We start from the raw sequence: 24,487 nt of genomic DNA on the forward strand, positions 1-24,487 counted from the left end.
TTTATCTCTCTACTTCTCTGCATGTTATTAAGCCATCACTAGTCCCAAAATAGAAAGAGGATTTTTTTTTGTTCGTTTGCTTGGACTGATTCCCCACTCCTCCACTTGCAGCTGCTGGAATGGCCTTGGGTCAGCCATAGCTCTGGTAGAAGTTGTCCTTGAAAGGGCAGCTGCTGTAAAAGTCCTCTCAGCCCCCCCACTTCACAGGATGTCTGTTGTAGGGGGAGAAGATGTAGGAGATTATAAACTGCTGAGTCTCTGATTCAGAGAGAAGGGCAGGGTATAAATCTGCAGTCTTCTTCTTCTGAGCCCTGCTGTGCAGGGGTGGGATGGGCTATAATTCAAATAAATATTCAGATGCAATGATATTTTGAGGGCAGTGCCTGGGGCTGATGGGGTTTGGAGAGGATGTGACATCACTTTTGGTCGATGCTCTAGGAAATTCCTGTAATCTCTGTGGTAAAGACCATAAATAGTCAAGGAAATCCTTAACAGCATCGCTATGGAGACCATTTTTCTCCTGATTTTCATATATCTCAAAGGCAAGGGATTGCAGCTGAGGGAGGGGAGTTTACCTGCTGCAGGTAGGCAAATGGCAAGCATACAGGTATTACAGAGATCTTTCTTTTCCTGAGACTTTATGGAGATGCTGCAAATGGAGACAGATGATATGGGGATGATAGATGAGTTGTTGGTCTGATTTGGTATAAGGTAGCTTTTTAACAGGAGGTTCCAGAGCTTGCCAGAAGAGCATACGCTCTACATCCTGAAGGTTCAGTTAGAGGATTCCGGCATTTATTTATCAAGCTATTTCTATGCCTGTCTACCCAAAGGGACTTAGAGCAGCTCATGGGAATTTCCAAAACAAACATGAACGCCAAACATATCCTGGGCAAAGCCCCATCCACTGGCTGACTATTTCAAGCCCTGTGTTGTGAGCCATGTACCAAGAGCTCTTTGGCTTCTGCTTCTGGCCACGCCCCAACTGAATTCCTGCAAACAGCGGAGGAACCAACTTGGCTGTGATGATACTTGGCTGCTGCTAGCAGAATCTTCCCTACTACTTCTTGCCAGCTATTGGGGGAGTTGGAGACAGATCTCTGCTTGAGACATCTGGCTAGATAAAGTGGAGCTAGAGGGACCGGGGCCCAAAGCAGAGGCCCACCTCTTGAGACCCAGTGTGGTGTAGGGTGAAAGTGTCAGACTAGGATCTAGGTTCAAATCCCCGCTCTGCCATGGAAGCTTGCTGGTTGATCTTGGGCAAGTAGTCTAGTACCAGATAGACTAGGGCCGGCCCTGTAGGTGGGGCTGAGAGAGCTCTGAGAGAACTGTGACTCACCCAAGGTCACCCAGCTGGCTGCATGTGTGGAAGAGTGGGGAATCAGGCCAATTCTCCAGATTAGAGTCTGCTACTCTTAACCACTACACCAAACTGGCTCTCAGTACTGGTTTCTTGGCGAAACTATCGACTGGCTTCCAGTCATTGCTCTGTGGGAGCTGAGGGAGCTGCTGTGGCTTAGAGCACCTGCTTTGCATATGGAAGTTTCAAGTGTTACTTCCAATGAAAGGATTTTGGATAGCAGGTGCTGGGGAAAGACCTTTTCCTGGCAGAGAGGCATTGGTAGTCAGAGAAGATAGTGCTTGGTGGGCCAACGGCTCAACTCTGTATTTGGGCAGCATCCTATGAAACTTTACAACAGCCTGTGCTTATTGAGCCCTTGCTCAGCATTCTGGATAAGCCTGGTATTGTGAGTTGAGATTATGCTGTTATGGGGTTGCACAGCATTCCAAAGACTGAGGTTTTGGTTTATGCAAAACTTAAGTGGAGGTGCTCAAATTAAAATCAGAATGTGTTCTTGGGTCGCCCTGCATTCTGTGGGTTCATCAGCAACTTGTGATCCTGTCGCTTCTGACCTTTTCGGCTCTCCGGTGGGAGTTACCCGGCATTGCTGGTGGATCTCCCAGACTGATGGGGCTGGGTGTTTGGCCATTGTATTGCATAGGGACTATCATAATTTTGGGCAAGGGCGATGAATATCTGATTGGTTTTTCTGTGGTGTTGTCTTGACTGTTCTGGCCAGTGTAATTTTTTACTCGGTTTTACCCATTTTGGATCCTGTCTATGTTTCATTATTTTATGCCATTAAAGGTTTTGAAAGAAAAAGTGTTCTTGGGTTCCCTTGAACCCAGTGATGCTGAGTGTTGTTTGACACAAATGCCCAGAAAGCTATAAACAGGAACTTCTTATTGGATTGCACACAGATCATGTTGGGAAGAACTGGTTTCCAAATGCAGTCCATCCTGGATAACTGATAAATTAAAATGATTTCATCTCTTCAGCCTGGAAATAGAAAATGAGATAGGATGTCCTGGGGTAGCCATTTTCCATGCAACCAGGGCTTTTTTTTTGTAGCAGGAACTCCTTTGCATATTAGGTCACAATGTAGCCAGTCCTCCTGGAGCTTATATTAGGCCCTTTACTTAGAGCCCTGTAAACTCTTGGAGGATTGGCTATATCAGGGGTGTGTGGCCTAATATGCAAAGGCCTAATATGTTACACAAACCCCCCCCCCAGATGCAACTGTTAGTATGTGCTGTGTACCAGCTCCTTACCCATGGCTAGCTGGCTGGAATGGGCCCACTGTTGTCACTTGCCTGGTGGCTGTGCTGGCAAATACTGGGGAAATAGCTGTGGAGCATGCAAAAAGCAAAATGTAGATCCTGTTGACGGACGCCTGTGATTCAATGGCTGTGTCAACCTTGGTTCGGGTGTGAAACAGCAAGTGCTTTTACTGTGGCTAAAAGTGTTGTGCTTTCTTTGGTGGCACCTCAGTTATGGAACACCTTCGCAGATATCCAGACAGTGCTGAGTGAGCTTGGTTTCCTTTACTAGCTAAAGACGCATTTGTTGACCCAGGTTTCCTGTCTGGGTGATTAAAAATACCAGCATAAAATAAGAGAGCCTTTGGAGACAGGAGTACTTTAAATTAATTTCATGGTCTTCTTTTTCATGGTTTTCGTGATTTCATGGTCTTATTTTATGTTTGTTGGGGTCACGAGATCAGAAAAATGCATATCTTGCAGTTGGGATGTAGGTGGAGAAGAGGAAGAGGCAGCTGGGATCCATATCTTGGACAATTCTCTAGCTGAGAAAAGTAGGCAGTAGGCATTAATTTGCCATTTACTACCCCGAACAGAAGTGCCAGCCTGCCTCCGTTAAGGAAAGCAGCTCAGCTCGCCATTTTCCGGTCCCGGAAGAGGCAACTGGGATCCCAGATCAAGCAAAGTGATCTTGGGCATGGAGCTCTGCTGGGACCAATCCGGCTTCCTCCATCTGTGCTAAACAAAGAATCTGATTGTCTCCTTCTTGAAAACTCTCCCCCCCAAAGTGCCTTGACCTGTAGGTGGTATCTCTTCATCACCCACCAGATCCTGGCCATTCAGTCATGGATTAATCAAGCTTGGAAAGAGCATATTAAAGGATAGCAAAAAAGGCTACTTGGAGATTTCAAATCTTTCAGTGCTCCAAAAGGATTCTGGGTTAATTATTTGATATCCCAACAAGAAATCCCCAAACACAAAGCTGATCTCTGTCTGTGATAAACTCTTCTTACTATATATTTTCCTCTTAGTACATCAGAGTAATATTGGGACGCTTAGGTTCTTGGATATTGATTGGTTTTATATAGATTATTGTCCCTATCAGGGCTTTAGATCTAAGCTGTACTGTGCTGTATGTCTCTATAATGTATATCTGTTATAGTTGTGAAAAGTAATAAAATATTAATTTATAAAAAAGGATCCTAAGTCGGCAGGTAATCTTCATAAGAGAGGTTTATGTAGATCTTCATTTGTTCAGTGACGAAACCTGATTTGCTTATCCTTAATCTGCATGCCTTTTGGCTTCAGCCACAAATCTTATTTTTATTTATTTATTTACCTTAAATTTGTATGCCGCCCACTCCACACACGGACTGTGAGCGGTTCACAGTCATAACACAACAATAACAATACCTTATGATTTTAAAAGCAGAAACACATATAAACAATATATAAATTTAAAACTTAAAAATAGTGCTATAAAATTTCTTACAAAGGTGGTCTAGCTTCATTATAGTTCTTAATTCTCTGCATTGCTCTATTAGGTGTCTGATTGATGGATGGTAATATTCAGCGACATACTAGTGGCAGCTCCTCATGCATTAGTTACTGTAGGCCTGCCAGAAAAGATCAGTTTTACAGGCCCTGCGGAATCTTCCTAGCTGTGCACCCTCATTGGGAACTCAAAGCTGCTTACAGGGTTCTCTTCATTTTATCATCACAACAATGCTTTGAAGGTGGTTAAGCTGAGAGTGTGCGGCTGGCCCAAGTTCACCCAGTGAGCTTCCATGGCACCAGTGGGGCTGTGTGGGTTGTGCAAGCAGAAATTGTGTGGTATTGTTGTGAGCTGAAATGCAGGTGGCATTCCGGATGGATGGCAGTAGGAAAGACAGGGGGCGGGTGGGTGAGTGGGGGGAATAATGGTGCAGGAAGGAACATGTAATTGCCATTAGTAATTTGGTATGAGGCTGGGTGGCAGACCTTCAGAAATTGCAGAACTCCCGTTCTGGTTCTATTATGAACGCTCAGCTTAAAGTTGAGGTTTAGTCCCTGTTGGCTTTGTGGCTGGATGCTACATAGGGGAAAAGTCTTGAGACAGTAACAGTGACCCTTATGCTAGTACTTGACATGAAGGCACCCATGCGTGCATGTTCTTGGTGGTCTTCAGCTGTCTCTGTCTTTAGAACTTCCTGGATATGTTGAGTGGTCAGCCTTGTGTACAATCTTTCTTGTAAACGTGAAGAACCAGTAAGGCTGTGAAAATAAATAACACTTATTTCTAGGTTATATCTCTCCCACACACGCACCAAATCTGGCTTCTCCTGTGACCTGCATATTGAAAGAGCAAACTGAATACAGTTAACAACTTGCTGATGTGTAGTTCTGCAAAGCTGCCAATAGATAGGCTTTGGGAAATGTATGACAGGCAGTGTTCCCTCTAAGCTGAGTTAGTGTGAGCTAGCTCACAGTTTTTCGGCCTTCAGTTCGCACATTTTTGTCTTCGCTCAGGAAGGATGGCCCCAGAGCACAAAAATTTATGCAGTAGCTCACAAAGTAGAATTTTTGCTCACAAGACTCCACAGTTTACAGAGAGCATTGATGACAGGGCAAAAGTCTTAGAAATGTGAAAGTAGGACTGTCTGATCACATCTATCCTAGGAGATTTATGTGGGGCGCCCAGTTTCCTGCTCAACCCACTTACCTGTTCCCCACCAACTTACTAGTTTACATGCTTTTTTCCAGATCCTGAATCCCTTGACAATTCTGTGAGGAATGCCTTCAGTCCTAGGTGGTTAAATGTTGGGTGCCATTGTGGAGAATTTCTCTGGAATGCCTTGCCCTAGGACATTTGCCCAACGGGCCTTTTTAGAAGCTAAGCTATCACACTTCTGTTTAAGAAGGCTTTGGGGACCTGAATTGAAGTGGCATTCGTTATAGAAATCTTGCTGCTTTTTGTGGATTTGGCCTTTTAAAAATTCATTTCCATGACCTCAAGGAGTGGTTGTTTGACTATTTTTATCCCATTTTTCAGACCTGCAATGATTGGCCAGTGCAGTGCATGGCAATTAAAATTCAGGATGCAGCCCCAGTGGCAGGCAATTGTACACAAATGGATATAAGACGCAACCTCTTCTCCGCCTCTTCTTTTTTCAGGTTTACAAAGGAAAAGCTGAGAGTCCAGAACAGGGATGTAGGAATAGGTAGCTGAGGGGGTGATGGGGCAATGGGAACTGAGGTTGACGTATATTTGGAGCTGATCCTCCACTTGCACGCTGGGAGGAAATATATGAGTGTCTGGTGGAAGCCAGGACAACATTGCCCTTGCTAATTCTGTGGCTTTAATTTTGAACAAAGTTTGAGTCTAGTAGCACCTTTAAGACCAACAACTCCTAAGCAACAGTTTAGGGAGGGGGAGCCAAATTGTCTTCTGCCATGTTGGAATTCAGAGGGGAAAGATCAGAAAAAGAAATTGACCATAAAAGTGAGAGGGAAACTTACCCAGAATTACAGCCCAATCCAGACATAAGTGGTGGCTGGCTGTGGCATAGCTGCTGCGCCGCTAGTAGACTTCCTGAGGACTTCGGCACGCTGGAGTGTGGGGAGGGGAGAGGCGTAGCTTGCTGTGAGGGAGACGGTCACCATGGCAATGCCGCTGGCATAGGCATGCAAGGGAGGCAGAGGCAACTGGAGGGGAGAGCCGCCACCCCCATTGGCCAGTCCTGGTGCATGCGCCACGGCTCATGACAGTCAGGGATGGGGAGAGGTGGCCCCAGAGAGACTGATAGCCATCCCCAACCCACCCCGCAACAGAGAACGGAGACAATGATGGTCAGACCATCAAAGGCAAAGGAGAGACATCCCACCAACACCGGGAGGGAACAGGAGTGAGACTGGGCATGAGAAGCCTGGCTTGGTGGCGAGACGGGGGTGGGAGCGGGACAGGCCTGCACGGGACCACGGAGAAGCCGTCAGTCCCCTCACACCCTCCCGCTGTCAGAGACTCTGCCAGTGGCAGGCAGACAAGCAGGAAGTACCAAGTACAGGAGTTCGCTGTCATAGACAGCGGCTGGAATGTGTGTCTGGGAGTGAGCAGCCCAACAGCTGACACCCCCCCAGAGACCCTGTGTGCTGCCCTGATGCCCCCTGCTATGTGCACGGAACACCTCTCCCAGGGGCCACGGAACTCAGAGTGCGAGTGCATCAGCCGCAGAACTCTGAGTCCACCATCAGCTCCCCCCCCCCTCAGTGCCCTGCGCACAGCAGCCCTGTGGGGTCGGGTAGGCTGTCAGCCTGGGCAGGTTAAGGGATGGCACTCCCCTCCCCTGTCCAGCCACACGGGGGGCAGCGTGGCGGCTCATAGACCGTCCCTCCCCCAAAAGCAAGTCTGCCCACCCTCCCAGGCATTCCCTCAGAGAGGCCACTGATGGGGGGGGGGGTTTGCCCAGGGAACGTGCAGCAGATGCCAAGCAGGAGAGACAACAGAGGGCACAGCTCAGACTTTATTTTTCTGGAACAGAGTGCAACAGTCTCCCTGGTGCATGCTGGGCAGTGTCGCCGTTGGTGGGGCTCCATTCAGAATGGCGGGCAGAAACAGCTGAGGGAGTTGGGGGGGCGGTGGAGTGACACACGCAGAAGCCTCTGTTTTGGAGTCCCACCTGCAAAACAGAGAGATCAAGAGCACCTGCAGCGGTGGCAGCTGGAAGAGCAGACTGCTTTTCAGCTGGGCGCTCTCTTAAAGGGACAGTCTCTGACCCACCTCCCTGCATTGGGGCAGCTGCCACACACACACACACCCTTCCCTTCCAGGGGTTGGGAATGCAGCAGAGGGCAGACCAAGGGAAGGGAGCAGGCGGCAGCACAGGGGAGCAGGGTCAGCAAATGCCCCCTGCCAGTGCCCACTGTCTGGTTCGAGTGCCAAAGACGCTCACACACCAAGCAGTCAAGAGCGAGGGGAGGGGGAGGCGGGGGGGCCAGTGGAACTTACCCAGACATGGACGACAGTGCTTGCATGCAGAGCCTCTGGGAGCCCAGAACCTGTGGAGACCTGGAAACAAGAGCAGTTAGCCCCAGGGGAGACACCTCTCTCTCCCTTTCACAAGTCAAAGATACTGTCAGAGCAACCATGAGGTGCAAAATCCGTCACCAATGTGCCTGCCTGTCCCTCACTCTAAGTCTGTATGATCAGAAGTTCGCCGGCAGAGCTTCTCACCACGCGAACCTGTTCCTAACAACTGCATTGTGCGAGGCAGAGTGGAAGTATTTCTAGTGTGGGGGGGGGGCGCGATTGGGCGTAGGGGAGGGTGCTTGCCAGGCTGAGGCATGAGGGGATTGGTGAGGCAATCACGCTGCTCCCTAAGGGGTTTGTGAGCTTCTGCAGCGGCGGGGGCAACCTTTGTTTTTGGTTTCAATGAGTGCCTATGGGACATGCTGCTATTTTTGCCGGCGTGACATTGTGCCTTGGTTTCAGTGAGTGCCTATGGGACATGCCGCTATTTTTGCCGGCGTGACATTGTGCCTCTTGGGGAGGGGGGGCGTATCATGGGCCAAACTACTATGGAAGCGGCCTAAGCCTGGCCACGCCCCCAACTCCACCCCCTCCTCCGCCTGGATGCCGCGTTCAGCCTCACTTCCGCCCACACTTGGGTGCAGCCCTCAGACACCGCTGCCCTCGGGCAGAGCAGCGCTCGGGTGGCCCCCCGTCCACGTAACTCCCCTCCACTGGCAGCGCTGGTCGTACCTCGGTGCACATCCTTCCTGTGCCCACGTAGCAGGTAGTCTGCTCCCAAAAGACTTCCCCCCCTCCCCTTTCTGGATTGTGCTGTTAAGCTTCATTGGTCTTAAAAGTGCCACTGGACAAATGTTCTTTTGCTTCAGACTAACACAGCTACCTACCCGAGTTAACTTGTACCATAATTTGTTAGCCTTTGAGGAGCTACATTTCCATTTAGAGCTGTACTGGGGGAAATTACTTAGTTGGAAACCCAAGATAATATTTGCCCTGCCAGCTAAAGGCCTGGTACCTGAGATATGTATATTTCTGGCCTCTGTCCTGCACCCATGATCTGGCTGTTGGCGGCTGTCTGGAAAAGTTTCTCCCCCACTGACTTTGCTCTCAGCTTTGAACCAGGAAGGAAGAGGGCTGGCTCCTTGCTCCTTCCCTTGGCATTCAGCTTCTGCTGGCTGCAGTCTTTGCCCCGCGGGGTTTCTGACCAGCCAGTCCCAGCGCCCTGGTTCTTTCCATCTTGTGCTCTCCGATGCCAGGTCAGCTGACTGCCTCGAGCCTCTTTTGGGGCAATTTAAAGAGCGCATTAATTTCCGCATGATTTTGGGAGTGGAGAGAAGGGGGGCTGGCTCCCCCTCCTCTGCTTTCATTGGCAGCCATGCATTCTTCCAAACCTGCTCCTCTAGTTACAGGGCTTGGCATATACAGCAAGGGCCTATCTAGGTATGTGAAACAAAAATTGCCAATTTGTCTTGGGCCCAGGAGCTTTACTAGTTGGCTGAAATTTCCCTCTGCTATTACTGATTAGAACAGCAAGGCTTTGCTGGCTAATAGCACGGGATTTTTAACTGTCCACAAGTTGCTGCGTTAGATGAACACTGGGCTCTTTTCTAAATGTGATGCAGGTCCATGAAGGTGCCTTCTAAAGACAAAATTTTCCCCTGCTCCCTTTTGAACTGCCTAAGTGTGCAGACAATGCTTGCGTGAGCTTGTTAACGGACTAAGATACTTTTAAATGGCATGATGGCTCTGTCAAAGCTCTTTGTTGTGTCAGATAGGGTTGCCAAGTCCAATTCAAGAAATATCTGGGGTTTTTTGGGGGGGTGGAGCCAGGAGCAAAGTTGTGAAAAGCATAATTGAACTCCAAAGGGAGTTCTGGCCATCACATTTAAAGGGTCTGCGCACCTTTTTAATGCCTTCCTTCCATAGGAAATAATGAAGGATAGGGGCATCTTCTTTTGGGGCTCATAGAATTTCACCCCCAGTCCAATCTTTTTGAAACTTGGGCATTTTGGGGAGGGGCACTGAATGCTATGCTGAAAATGTGGTGCCTCTACCTCAAAAAAGCCTTCCCCCCCCAGAGCCCCAGATACCTGTGGATCAATTCTCCATTATTTCCTATGGGAATCAGTCTCCATAGGGAATAATTAAGTGCCCAGCAGGCATTTCTCTCTCCCCCCCCCCCCCCCCGCTTTCTGATGACCCTGTAGTGGGGGGAGGGCCTCCAAACTGAGGGATCTCCTGCCTGCACCTGGGGATTAGTAACCCTAGTGTCAAACAAGCCAATGGAGAGCAAGGTGGGTTTCTGCCCCAGGTAGCTTACAAATCTAAAACACTGGTACATGATGTTAAAGGGAAAAGAAAGTGAGGGATAGGTGCAAGTTAATGCCATAACCCAGGCTAGCCTGATCTCGGAAGATCTCTGAAGCTAAGCAGGGTCGCCCTGGCTAATATTTGGGTGAGAGACCTTTAAGGAATACCAAAGTCACAATACAGAGGCAGGCAATGGAAAATGATCTCTGAATGTCCCTTGATTTGAAAACCCTAGAGGTTTTGCCATAAGTTAGCCGTGACTTGACAGCAACAACAACAAACAACAAAAACTCCATGGGTCTGACTTCTTTTGGGGAAGGTATGAAAAAGATTAAGGGAGAAATCTTAGTGCATGGTTTTTGGGGTTGTACCAAAGCATAACAATCTCCTTTTGGAGGCATCCCAAATTCTACCTGCTGCTCCTCTGCTAGGAAGTAAGGTTGTATCCTTGACCACCCTGGAATAATTTTTTTAAAAAATTCCTTACATAATGGTTAGAGTGTTGGACTAGAAAAGGGACCTGGGTTCACCCTACCATGAGGCACCCTAAGGTAACATTGGGCCAGTTATTCTTGCTCAGCCTCACCTATCTCACAGGACTGTTGGGAGGATAAAGGGATGGATGATAGACCCACATATGCTACTCTGTCCTTTTTGGAGTCCTGCCCCCCACCTTTGTCCATCTCCATAAATCTTCAAGTTTGAAAATTGGGGCTCTGTTGACATAGAACCATGTACTGAAATTTCAGGCAGAGGGGGAGGAAAATCTGAAGAAGTTGTAGCTCAGTATGTACCATGTATTGGCAGTGAGCACTTTTCATCTACGTGAGACTGTGTGTGTATATCTGCAGGTCTGTAGTGTCCATGATGTGTGCAGTTCTGTAGGCATGTCTAGGTGTGTGCGCACAAATGTTGCTTCTCACTTGAGCAAAATGAAAGCTATGCTAGGTATGCGGCATCACAAACTGGTCTGACTTGAGGTTCACCTAAGCAAGCCTGGAAGAAAGAAGACATGGCATCATGATTAACTTACCTGTGGCACTCGAGAACTAGGTGATCTCCCATATCCATGCTTCGTATTGTCCTCTCTGCTATGAACCTGGATATAAATTTTTTGCAGTTATTTCAGCCTGTTGAAACTCAAGGTCAGAGGTGGGCAAAGTAATTTACAATATTTATTTACTTCATTTATAACCCACTTTTGTCCCTAGTGGACAAAGTGGCTATTATATTATCTCCCCCCTCCCATGATTCTGGGGTCTGCTTGGTTCTTGTATTTGTAAATTGTGTATTGTCATATTTTTTTTCTTAATTTCTGTCTGTCTTATGTTAATATTGCAACAGCCTTTGACTGTCAGCAATAAATTTGTGCATTGCCATTGTATTTTTTCTTAATTTCTGCCTGTCTTATGTTAATATTGCAACAGCCTTTGTCTGTCTGCAATATAGTACAGCAGGAAAGTATATCTGCAAGCCTGTACTCAGTATACATATAATTAAAGCTTCTCTAACTGGATGCCTGTGGGCTTTTACCTCCATAGGTGAGCTGCTAGTTTTCTCAAGCACTGGGCAGGGAATACACATTTCCCGAAGGCATCCCTCTTGAGGGGGTGTACAGTATTCGGCTGCTGTTGCGTAAGCAGTGCTGGAGGTGGATCAAGGCTTTCTCTTGGCCTTTACGCCCAGCATGGTTTACGCTTCTGAGCTATGAATCATCCTCTGCTGTCATTGGAAAATGCGCTTTTGTGAGGCCAATAGAGAAAGAAAAGAAACTATGACTAACAACTTAGGCTGTCTTCCTCTTCACCCCCAAAGCAGAACGGAGGGTTGCTAGGTTCAAAATGACTTCATGTGGATTAGTTCGTTTCAGCATGCTCTGGTCTCCCGTAGTGTTCACAGCTGGGATGGATTCCTCTCTCCCCCCCCCCCTTCATTAAAATGCTTATGAAATGGGGATCAGGTCCACACTTAAGCTCTGTTCTAGCTAGGGTTGCCAGGTCCATTTCAAGAAATATCTGGGGACTTAGGGGTTGAAGCCAGAAGACTTTTGTGGTGGAGCCAGAAGTATGGTTGTGACAAGCATAATTGAACTCCAAAGGGAGTTCTGGCCATCACATATAAAGGGACCGCACACCTCTTAATTGCCTTCCCTCCATTGGCGATAATGAAGCATAAGGTCACCTTATTTTGGGGCTCATAGAATTGGACCGCCTGGATCCAATCTTTTTGAAACTTGAGAAGAGGCACCAGTTGCTGTGCTGAACCTTTGGTGCCACTACCTCAAAAAGGAGCCCCTTCAGAGTCCCAGATACCCATAGATCAATTCTCCATTATATCCTATGGGAATCGGTCTGCATAGGGAATAATGGAGTGTCCAGCAGACATTTCCCTTCCTCTTCCACCACCCCTGCTTTCTGATGACCTTGAAGAGAGGGGAAGGAGGGCCTCCAAACTGGGGGATCCACTGCCCCCAACTGGAGATTGGCAACCCTAGTTCTGTCCAAATTGCAAGCTGTGGGTTGGTGTTATGCAGACAAGCTTGGGGATTCTTGGACTGTCACATTCCTTTTACTATAGCAGGGTTTCCAACGCGGTGCCCATGGGTTCTAACCTAGGAATTGACTGTGCCCTGGAATCCTGCTTTGCAAGGCAAATCCTGTAGTCTAAGCTATAGTTTGCTGGCTTGAGTATTGTGATGAACCATTGCTTATTTTAGTAGAGATCTCTGCTTTTGTGCAGGAAGGATGGAATGAGCTGCAGGCCATGGTCTGCTGTGATATCCGAGCCTAGCCTTGGTGATTTGAGTGCAGAATAGTTAGCATTATAGTTTAGACCAATGAGTATGCAGCTGTTTATGTACATACCCATATTCAGTCTGTGGAGTTGGATTCCCCTGAGTGGAGCAGGTGGGGTTTTTGATTTGCATCTGCTCCAAAGATACATGCTATATGCATGTAAACACACATAGACACAGGGCAGCTTTCTTACCGTCCTGACCATAATCAGGGTTCTGTGGTGCAGTTCAAGGGAGTTCCTGGGTGAGTTTGTCTACCTTTGGGGCTCTATGTAACTTAAAAAAAAACTTATTTACAAAGGAGGAAAGCATATAGCATGGTCGTTTGTCAACAATTCAAAATATCTGATTAAAAGGTGGTGGTGGGGAAAGCTCTCTATACAACTTACTATCTGGAATTACATCATTCAAAGTTAAATATTCTACCACTGGATGCCACAATGCACCAAATTTTTTCCTGTTGTTTTACATAGTGGGCATCAGAGGTGCGTCTAGTACATTTGCTTAGCACAAACATTCCCCATAACTTATTCTGGCATACTGAAAACGAAGGTACACTGTTCTCTTTCCACTTAAGGGTGTGGCTCTATATAACAACTCCAAAGGCTGTTGGATTCTGACCCTCACATGCACTTGGGCCTTTAATGTTCTCTCCCCTTTCTCAAAAGAAGCTTTGACATACAATATTATTGGAAAACAGTCACACTTATTTAGGTATTTTATACACTACTTTTCAGCCCAAGGTATCTTATGTCCTTCCCCACCCCCTGCTCTATTTTAGGTTGGCCTGATTATGTAAGGCAGTTCCTTGTTTTCTTAAATCTGTCCTCCTGATATCTGATAAGAGTGATACTGTAATCCTGCATGGACATCTGATCTGGTTGACCTGGTGTTAAGAAACCTTGCAGGGGCTTCATGCCCCAGCCCAGGTGATCTCTTCCTGCTCTTTCATCCGTATCATGCCTGCAGCATTGCTGCAGTTAAGATCTGAGACCTTGCCGAATGTGTGTGCCCCCCCCAAATTGCAGTGATGTCTGCATAGATGAGTGGTTTGGTCTGGGGTGAGAGAGGTTTCTGGGGGAAAACAGTGCAGTTGATAAATATCATGTATGTCCTTAATTATTTCTTTTGCATTAAGTCATGCCCTTGTTTGGGAGACTGGCTCTTCTGGGGTGCATAGGGGCAAACCATAGGATGCAGTGTCCATCTTGGCCTTGGTCTTTACTGAGCAGTCTTCCAAGATCTGAGCTTGCCTCTTAAGGAAAGAACTGACACAATTGAATGGCCTTCAACTCCCCCCCCCACCCCCACCCCCGAACGTAGAAAATTAGCATAACTTTCTCTCTGGTGTGCCAACCTTCTGTGAGCAGGGATAGTTTTAACGTATTACATGGAGGAAAGATCAACCATGTTGGCTTCCATTTGTGGACTGAAATGGAGCATCCCCAATGTTAACTAACCATTCTGAGAAAGAGGCTTCAGCTGAATGACGTTGGATGCACAAAATGAGTGGAGTTTTGCCAGGCCAAACTACAATTTTGGAGTGAGTTGCTGTGCATGCCTGCAACTGGAACAGCATCATTTCCCCTCTTCATGTCATATTGCAGACTTCATTTTTGCTTCCAGTCTGTTGTGTACCTTTTTTGAGTGTGTGTGTGTGGGGGGTCATTCAAGAGACTCTACACAGACAGTTGCCTGCCTCTGGAGCCTTTTACAGTTGCTCCAGGGAGAGCTGTAACTGGAACCTGTGAATATCTTTTTTGAAAGAGGGGCTTCTCAGACTTGAATTCTTGAAAAACTGGAGCCGGTCTTAATGAGTACTACTTTTTCTCCTTCTCTTTCTGCAATAGCCCCCGTTTTGCCTAGAACTGATCATAGTAAATGCAGGTGTTTGACCATGTTTTGCAAGCCTATGGCTACCATGATTCAGTCTCCCTTTGGCAACAGAATTTTGCTTTTAGCCCACTCTTTGTCCAGAGAGCAGATTTTGCAACCCTGTGAGGTGACAAAAAGAGGTGGCTAGCCCAGTCATGAGTATGTTTTGTGGGCAAGAACAGATTTGAGCTCAGGTTTCCGTGCCTAAAGTCCAGCACTCTAACTACTAATTATAGTGCATGCTGGGAAATAAGCAGGCGGCAGCACATTTGCAAATGATTTGGTCTCTACAGCTTCGTTTGTGTACATTTGAGGTTCCCAGGACGTTGCTGGCTTCCTTTAACTGTTCGTAGGCCTTTTTTCCTACACCCTCCCCCATTCCATATTGTTCTTCTTTATCTGCAGGAAGCATTAATCTGCCTGAAATCATTAGCAAAGAGCTTTAAAATTCCTCTTGGGAGGAACTTCTGGAGAGGAAGGGACCTATAGCAAGCCAGTTTTATCATTTCACATTTTATGTTTCTGTCTACGTTGGAATCTTGAGGAGTCTTGGTGTGGGACGCAGAGGGGAGCTTCTCTCCTTGAATGTGATCTGTATTGTCAGAACCAGTCTAGAGGCTTGGGGCTCTGCCGAACTAGCCAGGAAGCAGCAGCTGTTGCATCTGGTGTGATCCGCTGGGGCCTTCTCTTGCTATGCGTGCAGGAATTCCCTTGTACAAGTTTTGCTTACTGTGGAAGGGCTTAGGCGGGAACTTCCTGGTTGGATAAGGATGATCAGACCCAACTTCAGGGGCTCATACCCTTGGGAGCAGGGCTTTTTTTGTAACAGGAACTCCTTTGCCTATTTGGCTACATCAGGGGTGTGTGACCTATCATCAAAAAGCTTTCAGGGCTCTTCTTACGGGGCTAGTTGTAAGCTCTTGGAGGATTGGCTACATCAGGGATGTGTGACCTAATATGCAAAGGAGTTCCTGCTACAAAAAAAGCCCTGCTTGGGAGAGACCATGGCTCAGTGGGAGAGAGCATCTGCTTTGCATGCAGATGTTCCCATGTTCATTCCCCATCATCTCCAGGTAAAAGGATCAAGTGGTAAGTGATGGGAAAGACCTCTGGCCGAGACCTTGGAGAGGTGCTGCAAGTTTGAGTTGACAGTACTGACCTTGATGGTCCAGATTCAATATAAGGCAGCTTCATGTGTTCATGAGCTTGGCTTCCAGTGGCCCACTGCTGCCCAGGGTGTGTGTGTGGTTATTGCTGCCATTGGGCTGCAGGAAAGATGCAGGGCTCCCCTCAGCCAGAGCGATAGATGGATGGGAGCAATAGCTGTTTGATCCTTCCCATCTATTTGTCGGGAAAGGGAGTGGAGGCACAGACTAAGTGGCATTACTGGCTGCTGCAGGCCAAGGTTGCAGGATCCTCAAATAGTGCTAGGGAGAGGTCCTGGGGCCATTTTGATGATAGGAGACGGTTGGCAACACCTGGAAGCTGCCCTGGACACCACTGCAGTTTTGCCACTGACTCACACGTAGCTGATGGAAAAATTATTCCCATTGTGGTATTCTGCATTCAGTCCAGACTGTGTTTAATTTTTGTGTGTGCCAGTTGTTGAAGCTGTGACGAGTGCTCTCTTGTGACCAAAAAGGTGTTGGGGTACTTGGAAAAATACTTAAATAACGAGAAGCTCCTTTGAACCCAAACCCACAGAGCATGCCAACTGCAGCATCTCTCTGTGATTTACTACCAAAGTGCTGCCTTATCCTAATCTACCTATGCTGGTCGTGGATCATGCCACCTCCTTTACCTCACTGGATGTGATTTATTCACTCCTGCTGCAGCAGAATTAACTACTTTCAAAGAGGATCTCCTCTGTTATGTCTCTGCAAGAGTCACTGATCTGGATCTGCCTTCTTGGCAGTGTGCTTGCATTAGCGACAGGTGGTTCTACCATGTCTTTGTACTGGCTGCAGTTCAATCACATTCATTCCTAAGGCAGACATGCCGGAGAATTCCACTTTCTGGCTCTTCAAAGCTTCCATCAACATAACCTGCCCTGCTTGAGTTCGTAGAGGAGTCCGAAATGTAAAAACAATAAAATGTAATGGCGCATAAAGAGAACTTTCCTTTTTTTTTTCAAAATAATCATTTGAGATTTTTAGGGCACCGCACACAAAGTCATAAGGCTTTTCATGCCTATGTCAACAGTCCTGAGCTACAGAAAGGTTTGTCCAGTATGCTCGTGAGGATTTGGCATCTTCTGACATCAAAATAAATATTTGACTGTGAGGGTGCTGATGGCCTCCTTCCACAGTGCAGATGGCTTCTCTGTTTTGTGTGTTCTCTCAAAAGGAAAGTGACACCAGTAGTGTGTGTCTGAGCACCTAGTAAACAATCCCCTGATATCCTAGGATTAGTGACATTAACTGTTGGGCTGAACAGGTGAAGCTACCTTGTGCCAAATCAGTAATTGGTCCCTCTGGCTTGGTGATTCCAACTCTGACTCTCCAGGATCTTCAGCAGAGAGAGACCTTTCCTAACACAACCTACTTGAGATTTTTTTTTTCTAGTTGGAGATGCTTGGAATTGAACCTGGTCCTCTTGCATGCAAACCATGCTTCCTACCACTGAGACACCACCCCATCTCATAAAGAAAGCGCCGCCAGCCTAGCTACATTGGCCAAGTGGGCTGCTGTTGCCGTTATAAGAACTGACACCCTTGTCTATTTTGGTTTGAAATTATTTGTAATTTGTTTTGTATTTACTGACTTGTTTTATGTTGAGCTTTTAAGACCTTTGGTCAAAGAAGATAACAAATAAAAGGAAAGGAACCGACACCCTTCCATGCCAAAAGATAAGACTATTGTTTGGTGATAGGTTCATTAGGGAAAAAAGACAGCTTCACATAATGCATTCTTCATTTTATGCCCACATAATGCAGGATGTGGGGATAGCCTCTTACAAGGCCTGTTGTAAGCTTAGGTGGCTTTAAAAGGGGAATGAAACCAATTCAAGGAAAAATAGTCTGTCAGCTGCTATTAGCAATGATAGTTAAATAGAGCTTTCTGTGTTTAGTAGAAGTAGGGATGGGCCATGGCTCAGTGGTAGAGCATCTGCTTTGCACACAAAAGGTCCCAGGTTCAATCTCTGGCATTAAGGATCAGGTTGTAGGTGATGTAAAAGACTCCAGTCTGGGACCCTGAAGAGCAGTTGTCAGTCTGGGTCGACAGTAGTAACTTTGATGGGACAGAGGTCTGATTCGGTATAATGCAGCTTTATGTGTGTTTAAGTATACTGTCTAAATGCCAATTGCTGGGAAGGCTAGGAGAGGGCTTTTGACTTTGTGCCGTGCTTATGGGCTTCCTGGAGGCATCTATTTGATTATAACAGGATGCTGGATTAGATGGACCCTTGAGCCGATCCATCAGGGCTCCTTGATTGTGATGTGTTCAAGCTAGATAGCAAAACTTCCAGTAGAAGACATAATCATGCATTTTTGCCAAGACCATTTGGTATTACTGCCAATAACTAGACATTTTTATTTTGAAACCGTATCTCCATTCTTACCATTCATATCTTCTTCTTGCAGAAAAGACTGGCAAAGTGCTTGCAGATTTCTCTCGGTTCTATGAGGAGCAATATGGTGTTGCGCTCTTCAACAGTGTCCGTTATGAAATTGAAGGTGGCGGAGGACCCCAGCCACAGCTCCTGCACCGCAAGGTAAGGAGGGTGATGGGCTTTTGAAGGTTTTGAGTCAATGCCTGGTGGTTTTGACACATCTCATGATGGTGGTGTAAAAGTTGTGGAATGGGTATGAACCCATGCAAACCTTGCCTACAGGACTCTGCTCTTCTATGCTTATGTTCTACAAATATCTTCCACCCATCTTGCATTTTGGATGTGGGAATAGCACAAATTGTGAAGCCCATGTAAGATAAACTTTGTTTGCATGTGGCCGAATAACAGAAATTTACTTGACAGAACGGTACCTGTGTATTAACAGTATACAGATGGACTTGATTAATGTGTTGTATGAGTATATATGAGAGCCAGTTTGGTGTAGTGGTTAAGTGTGTGGACTCTTATCTGGGAGAAGCGGGTTTGATTCCCCACTCCTCCACTTGTACCTGCTGGAATGGCCTTGGGTCAGCCGTAGCAGTTGTCCTTGAAAGGGCAGCTGCTGTGAGAGCCCTCTCAGCCCCATCCATCTCACAGGGTGTCTGTTGTGGGGGAGGAAGATAAAGGAGATTGTAAACTGCTCTGAGATTCTGATTCAGAGAGAAGGGTGGGGTATAAATCTGCAATTCAGATTCAATTCATATACAAATTTACCTTGGGTATCCTTCCAAACTGTGGTTTGTGCTTGGAGTATGAGCTGTTTGAGCTTCCAAATGTACTCGGTTATCGTGGACCTTCTGCTCTCCTTTGACAGCTGTTTTGGCATTCCCATTTCTATAAGGCAGGGGGTCCTCCCAAGGCAGAGCATTGTCAAGAAGTAGGGTGCCCCTAAACTTATACCCTGCCAAACCATGATTTGCAAACCCTCTTCAACTATGATGTCTACTTCTGTTTTGCTAGCCAGTCTTCATAACTTGTCCATTCTAACATGGCACAAAGATGTAGCTAAGCTTCTTTAGGTGTGGCTTGGGGTGATGTTTGCTTAAACCAATGTATTAATGCTTTGAATTACTTTCTGTGGCACTTAGGCTTACGAGAGCCATGTGACTTAAGGAGCCGGGCACCAACTATCTGTTTCTGTCTTGTATTTCCTGACATACCCTGCAACTTCTCTTCAGCGTATCTCTTTCAGCTAGGATGAGGCCAGACTTGCCCCCTCCCAGTGTACAATAAACTGCTCGGCAAGCCATTTTCCCCATCTCTCACTCTCCCACTTGCGAGCTTTCTATCGGAGAGACTTTTATGATGTCATTTTAACATCTTTGTATCCTCCGGCTGGTTTCCAGACGAGGTTTTCCATAAACACTCAGCCCCAGCCTGTCACAAGGGGGCTTCAGAATGGAATCTGCAAAAGCTTTGGTTGCTGAATGCCACTTGGCATCTTCGAACAAACAGGCCGTTAGGATGATTTCTTGCTCTGTGCCTTCACAAACCATGCTGTAACTGCTTGGATAGGCCAGCCAGAGCAAGCATGGAGCTTAGAAGCAATGTTCTACTGTCAGTCTTTTTTTTTTTTTGACCGCAACTTATGCGTCCCTTGCTTTTGTCAAACAAGCCTAACCCTTTTGTTAAATAAACAGGGTTGTTGTGGTAGGAGTGGAAAGGAGAGAGATTGACGTTAGACTCCCTGATCCCATATTAATGCCTTTATCCCTTCAACCAAATTGCAAGGAATACGATTAACGCTTTTGGGGAGGCGTCGGGTGATGAGAGATTGGAAGCTGGTGGCATAAGTCAGCGGATCTCTAAGCCAACACAATTATTCATAATTCAACGTTGTGTTATTTGGAAGGTAATCGTAGTTGTACTGATTTATATTAAGGGTTGGGAGGACTTGGAGTCAGCTTCACACCTTAGGCTCATCTTTGCGTCTGCTCATTTTCATCTGGTCAGCAGTGTTTATGAAAGCAGTGCCTTGTGTGTTGTTCTTTTTGTTGTTGTTAAATTAAAACTTAAACTGTGGCTGAAACATTCACAGATCTCTGCTTCTGATCTGAAGTCTGCTTTCTGGGATGGGGTATGTTGGGAGGGAGTGGATCGGTATGGGGTGTTTTGAAGTGTGAAATGGGGTTTCTGTTGGACGTATGGGGGAGATGGCTTCCTGTCGCTGCTTTTGAGATAGTAAAAGCCCCCAGCTGAAGAGGAGGAGAGCAGATGAACCAAGGATGGAACTAAAACTTACACACCCAAAGTGGGGAAAGGTGTGATTGACTTATAGATTGCGGGGCAATAGACAGCGCAACAGAATAAAAAGAACCAGCTATGTAGGATGCCTATATGGAATGGCTGCAGCACTGTGATTAGTGTTTTGCCATAAATGTCTGAAGTGCATCCCTGTTCTCAAGTTTCCCTGGATGCATTTACAGCCTAGCCCTGTTGAAAAGTCACAACAACTGCAAATCATGCATAGTATACCCCGGGGTGCTGAACTCATTCGTTCTGAGGACCAGATCTGACATAAATGAGACCTTGTTGGGTCAGGTCAGGCCGTGTTGAGTAAGGCCATGTGTATACCTAATTAAGATTAGGTAGCAGAGATATAAGCTTTTTAAAGGAGGCAAACAAACACAACTTGGGATTTTTTTTTAGAACTTAATCTTCTAAAAATCCCTGGGCCAAAGGAGGCTAGATTGAAAACAACGAGGGAGCAAGCCTTCTCAACAATGGCTCCTCGATGGTGGAATCAACTACCAGAGGAGGTGCGAGCCCTGCGAGACTTGAATCAGTTCCGCAGGGCTTGCAAAACCGCCCTCTTTCAGCTCGCTTTTAAGATGGAACCCGGTTAATTGACATCTAGCCATCCTATACATATCCTGAATTGTAGCACCAGGGGTTTGGGGGTGGGGGGTGGGCTCCCTCTGGGAATCCTGCCCCCCCCAGGGAAAGTGCATGCGCAATACATAGCCTCTCCTCTCCCGGTGTAGTGAACGCCGCGTGGTCACTGTCTGGCTATGCCTGGCAGATGGTCACTGCAATGGCCTCTCCTGCATTACTGCATCCGTAGCAACACCTTCTCGCTGGCCCCCCCCCCGTTTCCACAGAGTTTGCTACGTCATGGTGCGACCGAATGTCCGGCGGTATAACCGGATGGGCAGGCTGGGCCCACCAACCTCGCCAGCCTAAGAGAAGGAAAACTCTAACATCAAACCCGGGCAGATAGAGCTCGTTAATGTAACACCTACCACCTGGAGGACTCGCTGCCGGCGTCCCGGCTTACTGGGCCATGGCAGATGACCCCCAGGTGAAAGGGTGGAGCCAGTACCGCGCACACTGCGCTTCACCTAAAAAATTCCTCTGCGCAGGCCTGAAGGGCATATCCACACACACAACACACAACGCATCAAGTCCTGCAGCGATGGGCAAGGGGCGAAACGGCAGGTGGAAGGTGCCACTGGAAGCCGCAGTCCCGATCCTGCATGTAGGCGGTTCAGGGTATTGGTCGCCTGATGCTAACCCGGAGACGAAAGCATTTTTCGGCAGCACCCTGAACGACCAAGCAGCCTTATCTAGGGACAGCACTGCTTGCTCCATACGGAGAGGGGCCTAGAAAAGGTGGCCTAAACAAAGCTCGTCTCCCCCACCCCAGTTGGCTAGCCGCGGTCAATGGGCATCCTTACTTGCGGTCGAAAAATAACAACAAAGAAAAGGCATGCACCTGCCTCACAAAGTGTGCAAAGACTAAAGCTTGCGTGTTGGAACATCAGAACCATGCTTGACACAGTAGGCAGTGGTCGCCCTGAACGACGCTCTGCTCTAGTTGCCCACGAACTTCTCAGGTTGAATATCGACATAGCAGCTCTCAGTGAGGTCCGTTTCCCTGAGGAAGGTAGTCTTCAAGAACACGGTGCTGGCTATACCCTCTACTGGTCGGGTAAGTCAAAGGCTGAGAGCCGCCTTTCTGGCGTTGGCTTCATGGTCAGGAACTCCATTGCCTCCAAACTCGAAAACCTGCCAACAGGTCACTCAGATCGCATCATGTCCATGCGCCTCCCACTTCAAAACAAGCAGCATGCAACACTCTTCAGTGTGTATGCCCCAACCCTTCAAGCAGATCCTGCAGAAAAGAACAAGTTCTATGCTGATCTACGCAACCTCGTACGGAAGACCCCTACAGAGGACAAGGTGATCATCCTTGGCGACTTCAATGCCAGAGTAGGTAAAGACTCGGAAGCCTGGAAAGGAGTACTTGGCAAACACGGCATTGGCAACTGCAATGACAACGGGCGCCTCCTACTAGAATTCTGCATGGAGCACCAGCTCACCATCACCAACACTATCTTCCAGCAGAAGAACAGTCTGAAGACAACCTGGATGCACCCACGGTCCAAGCATTGGCACCTTATCGACTACATTCTGGTGCGCCAGAGAGACCTTCGAGATGTCTTACACACCCGAGTAATGCCCAGCGCAGAATGTCATACGGATCATCGTCTTGTAAGCTGCAATCTCCGTCTTCACTTTAAACCCACACCCAGGAGAGGAGGTATCCCTCGGAGGAAGTTTCAGGTTGGCAGCCTCCAGTCAGCCGAAGTTAAAGCTGCCTTCCAGGCAAAACTCCAGTCAAGAATTGAGGACCCCAGTTGCCCCACAGACCCTTCTCCAGAAGCACTCTGGGAACACCTAAAAACTACCGTCCTGCAGATCTCTGAAGAAGTCCTCGGGTTCTCCACAAGGAAGAACAAGGACTGGTTTGATGAGAACAATCAAGAGATCCAAGAATTACTGGCAAAAAAGAGATCTGCCTACCAAGCACATCTTGCTCAGCCCTCCTGTCCTGGGAAAAAAGCAACCTTTCGCGCTGCATGTAGCAACCTCCAGCGCAAGCTTCGAGACATTCAGAACGAGTGGTGGACCAAGCTTGCAGAGAGAACCCAGTTGTGTGCAGACACTGGTGATTTAAGAGGGTTCTACGAAGCCCTGAAGGCAGTATATGGTCCATCATATCAGGCTCAGAGTCCCTTGCATAGTGCAGACGGCCAAGTGCTCCTCACAGACAAGGCATCCATACTGAACCGGTGGTCGGAGTATTTTCAGGTTCTCTTCAGTGCCAACCGCGTAGTTCAAGATTCAGCAATCCACCTCACCCCACTTCAACCGGTGAAAACAGAGTTGGATGAGATCCCCACCCTAGAAGAGACTGTTAAAGCCATCAAGCAACTGAAAAGTGGCAAGGCAGCGGGAGTTGATGGAATTCCACCAGAGATCTGGAAGCATGGGGGCACAGTACTACATAGCTCACTTCACAAAGTACTTGTCACCTGCTGGGAACAAGGCAAATTACCACAGGACTTCCGTGATGCAATCATCATCACCCTATACAAGAACAAAGGGGAAAAGTCAGACTGCTCCAACTACCGGGGGATAACCCTGCTCTCCATCGCAGGCAAAATCCTTGCCAGAATACTCCTGAACAGACTGGTGCCCACCATTGCAGAAGAACTCCTCCCAGAGAGCCAGTGCGGCTTCAGAGCTAACAGGAGCACCACCGACATGGTATTTGTTCTCAGGCAGCTCCAAGAGAAATGTAGGGAACAGAACAAGGCTCTGTATGTGACTTTTGTCGACCTTACCAAAGCTTTCGATACCGTTAGCAGGAAAGGCCTGTGGCAAATCTTGGAACGTTTAGGATGTCCCCCAAGGTTCCTCAGCATGATCATCCAGCTACACGAAGACCAGCGAGGCCAAGTCAGACACTGCAACGACCTCTCGGAGCCCTTCCCAATAGGCACAGGTGTAAAGCAAGGCTGCGTTCTCGCGCCAACTCTCTTTACGATCTTCTTTAGCATGATGCTTCAAAGAGCCACAGTAGATCTAGATGATGACGATGGTGTCTACATCCGCTATCGCACCGATGGCAGCCTGTTCAACCTGAGGCGACTAAAGGCACACTCCAAGACAATGGAAAAACTCATCCGAGAGCTACTGTTTGCTGATGATGCTGCACTCGTCTCCCACTCGGTATCAGCTCTGCAGCATATGACGTCCTGCTTTGCAGAGGCTGCCAAGCTATTCGGCCTAGAAGTTAGTCTGAAGAAGACAGAAGTTCTCCACCAGCCTGCACCCCAGGAAGATTATCACCCCCCCTGCATCACTGTGGGTGAATCAGTTCTGAAGACAGTCCAGCAGTTCAGCTACCTGGGGTGCATCATCTCCTCAGATGCCAAGATCGACAAGGAGATTGACAACAGGCTGGCAAAGGCAAACCGTGCATTTGGCCGACTGCACAAAAG

General features: G+C 47.5%; 1 protein-coding gene across 1 annotated transcript in view; it reads left to right on the forward strand.

Annotated features, from left to right (window-relative positions):
* Positions 1 to 24,487, forward strand: part of NIBAN2 (niban apoptosis regulator 2) — a 117,897-nt gene that overhangs the window by 30,236 nt on the left and 63,174 nt on the right. Inside the window, exon 2 of the mRNA XM_060250732.1 lies at positions 18,169 to 18,299. Coding sequence (XP_060106715.1) covers positions 18,169 to 18,299 — 131 coding nt within the window. The remainder of the gene's footprint in view (positions 1 to 18,168; positions 18,300 to 24,487) is intronic.

The sequence above is a fragment of the Heteronotia binoei genome, chromosome 12, assembly GCF_032191835.1.
Source record: "Heteronotia binoei isolate CCM8104 ecotype False Entrance Well chromosome 12, APGP_CSIRO_Hbin_v1, whole genome shotgun sequence".
NCBI classification, from domain to species: Eukaryota; Metazoa; Chordata; class Lepidosauria; order Squamata; family Gekkonidae; genus Heteronotia; species Heteronotia binoei.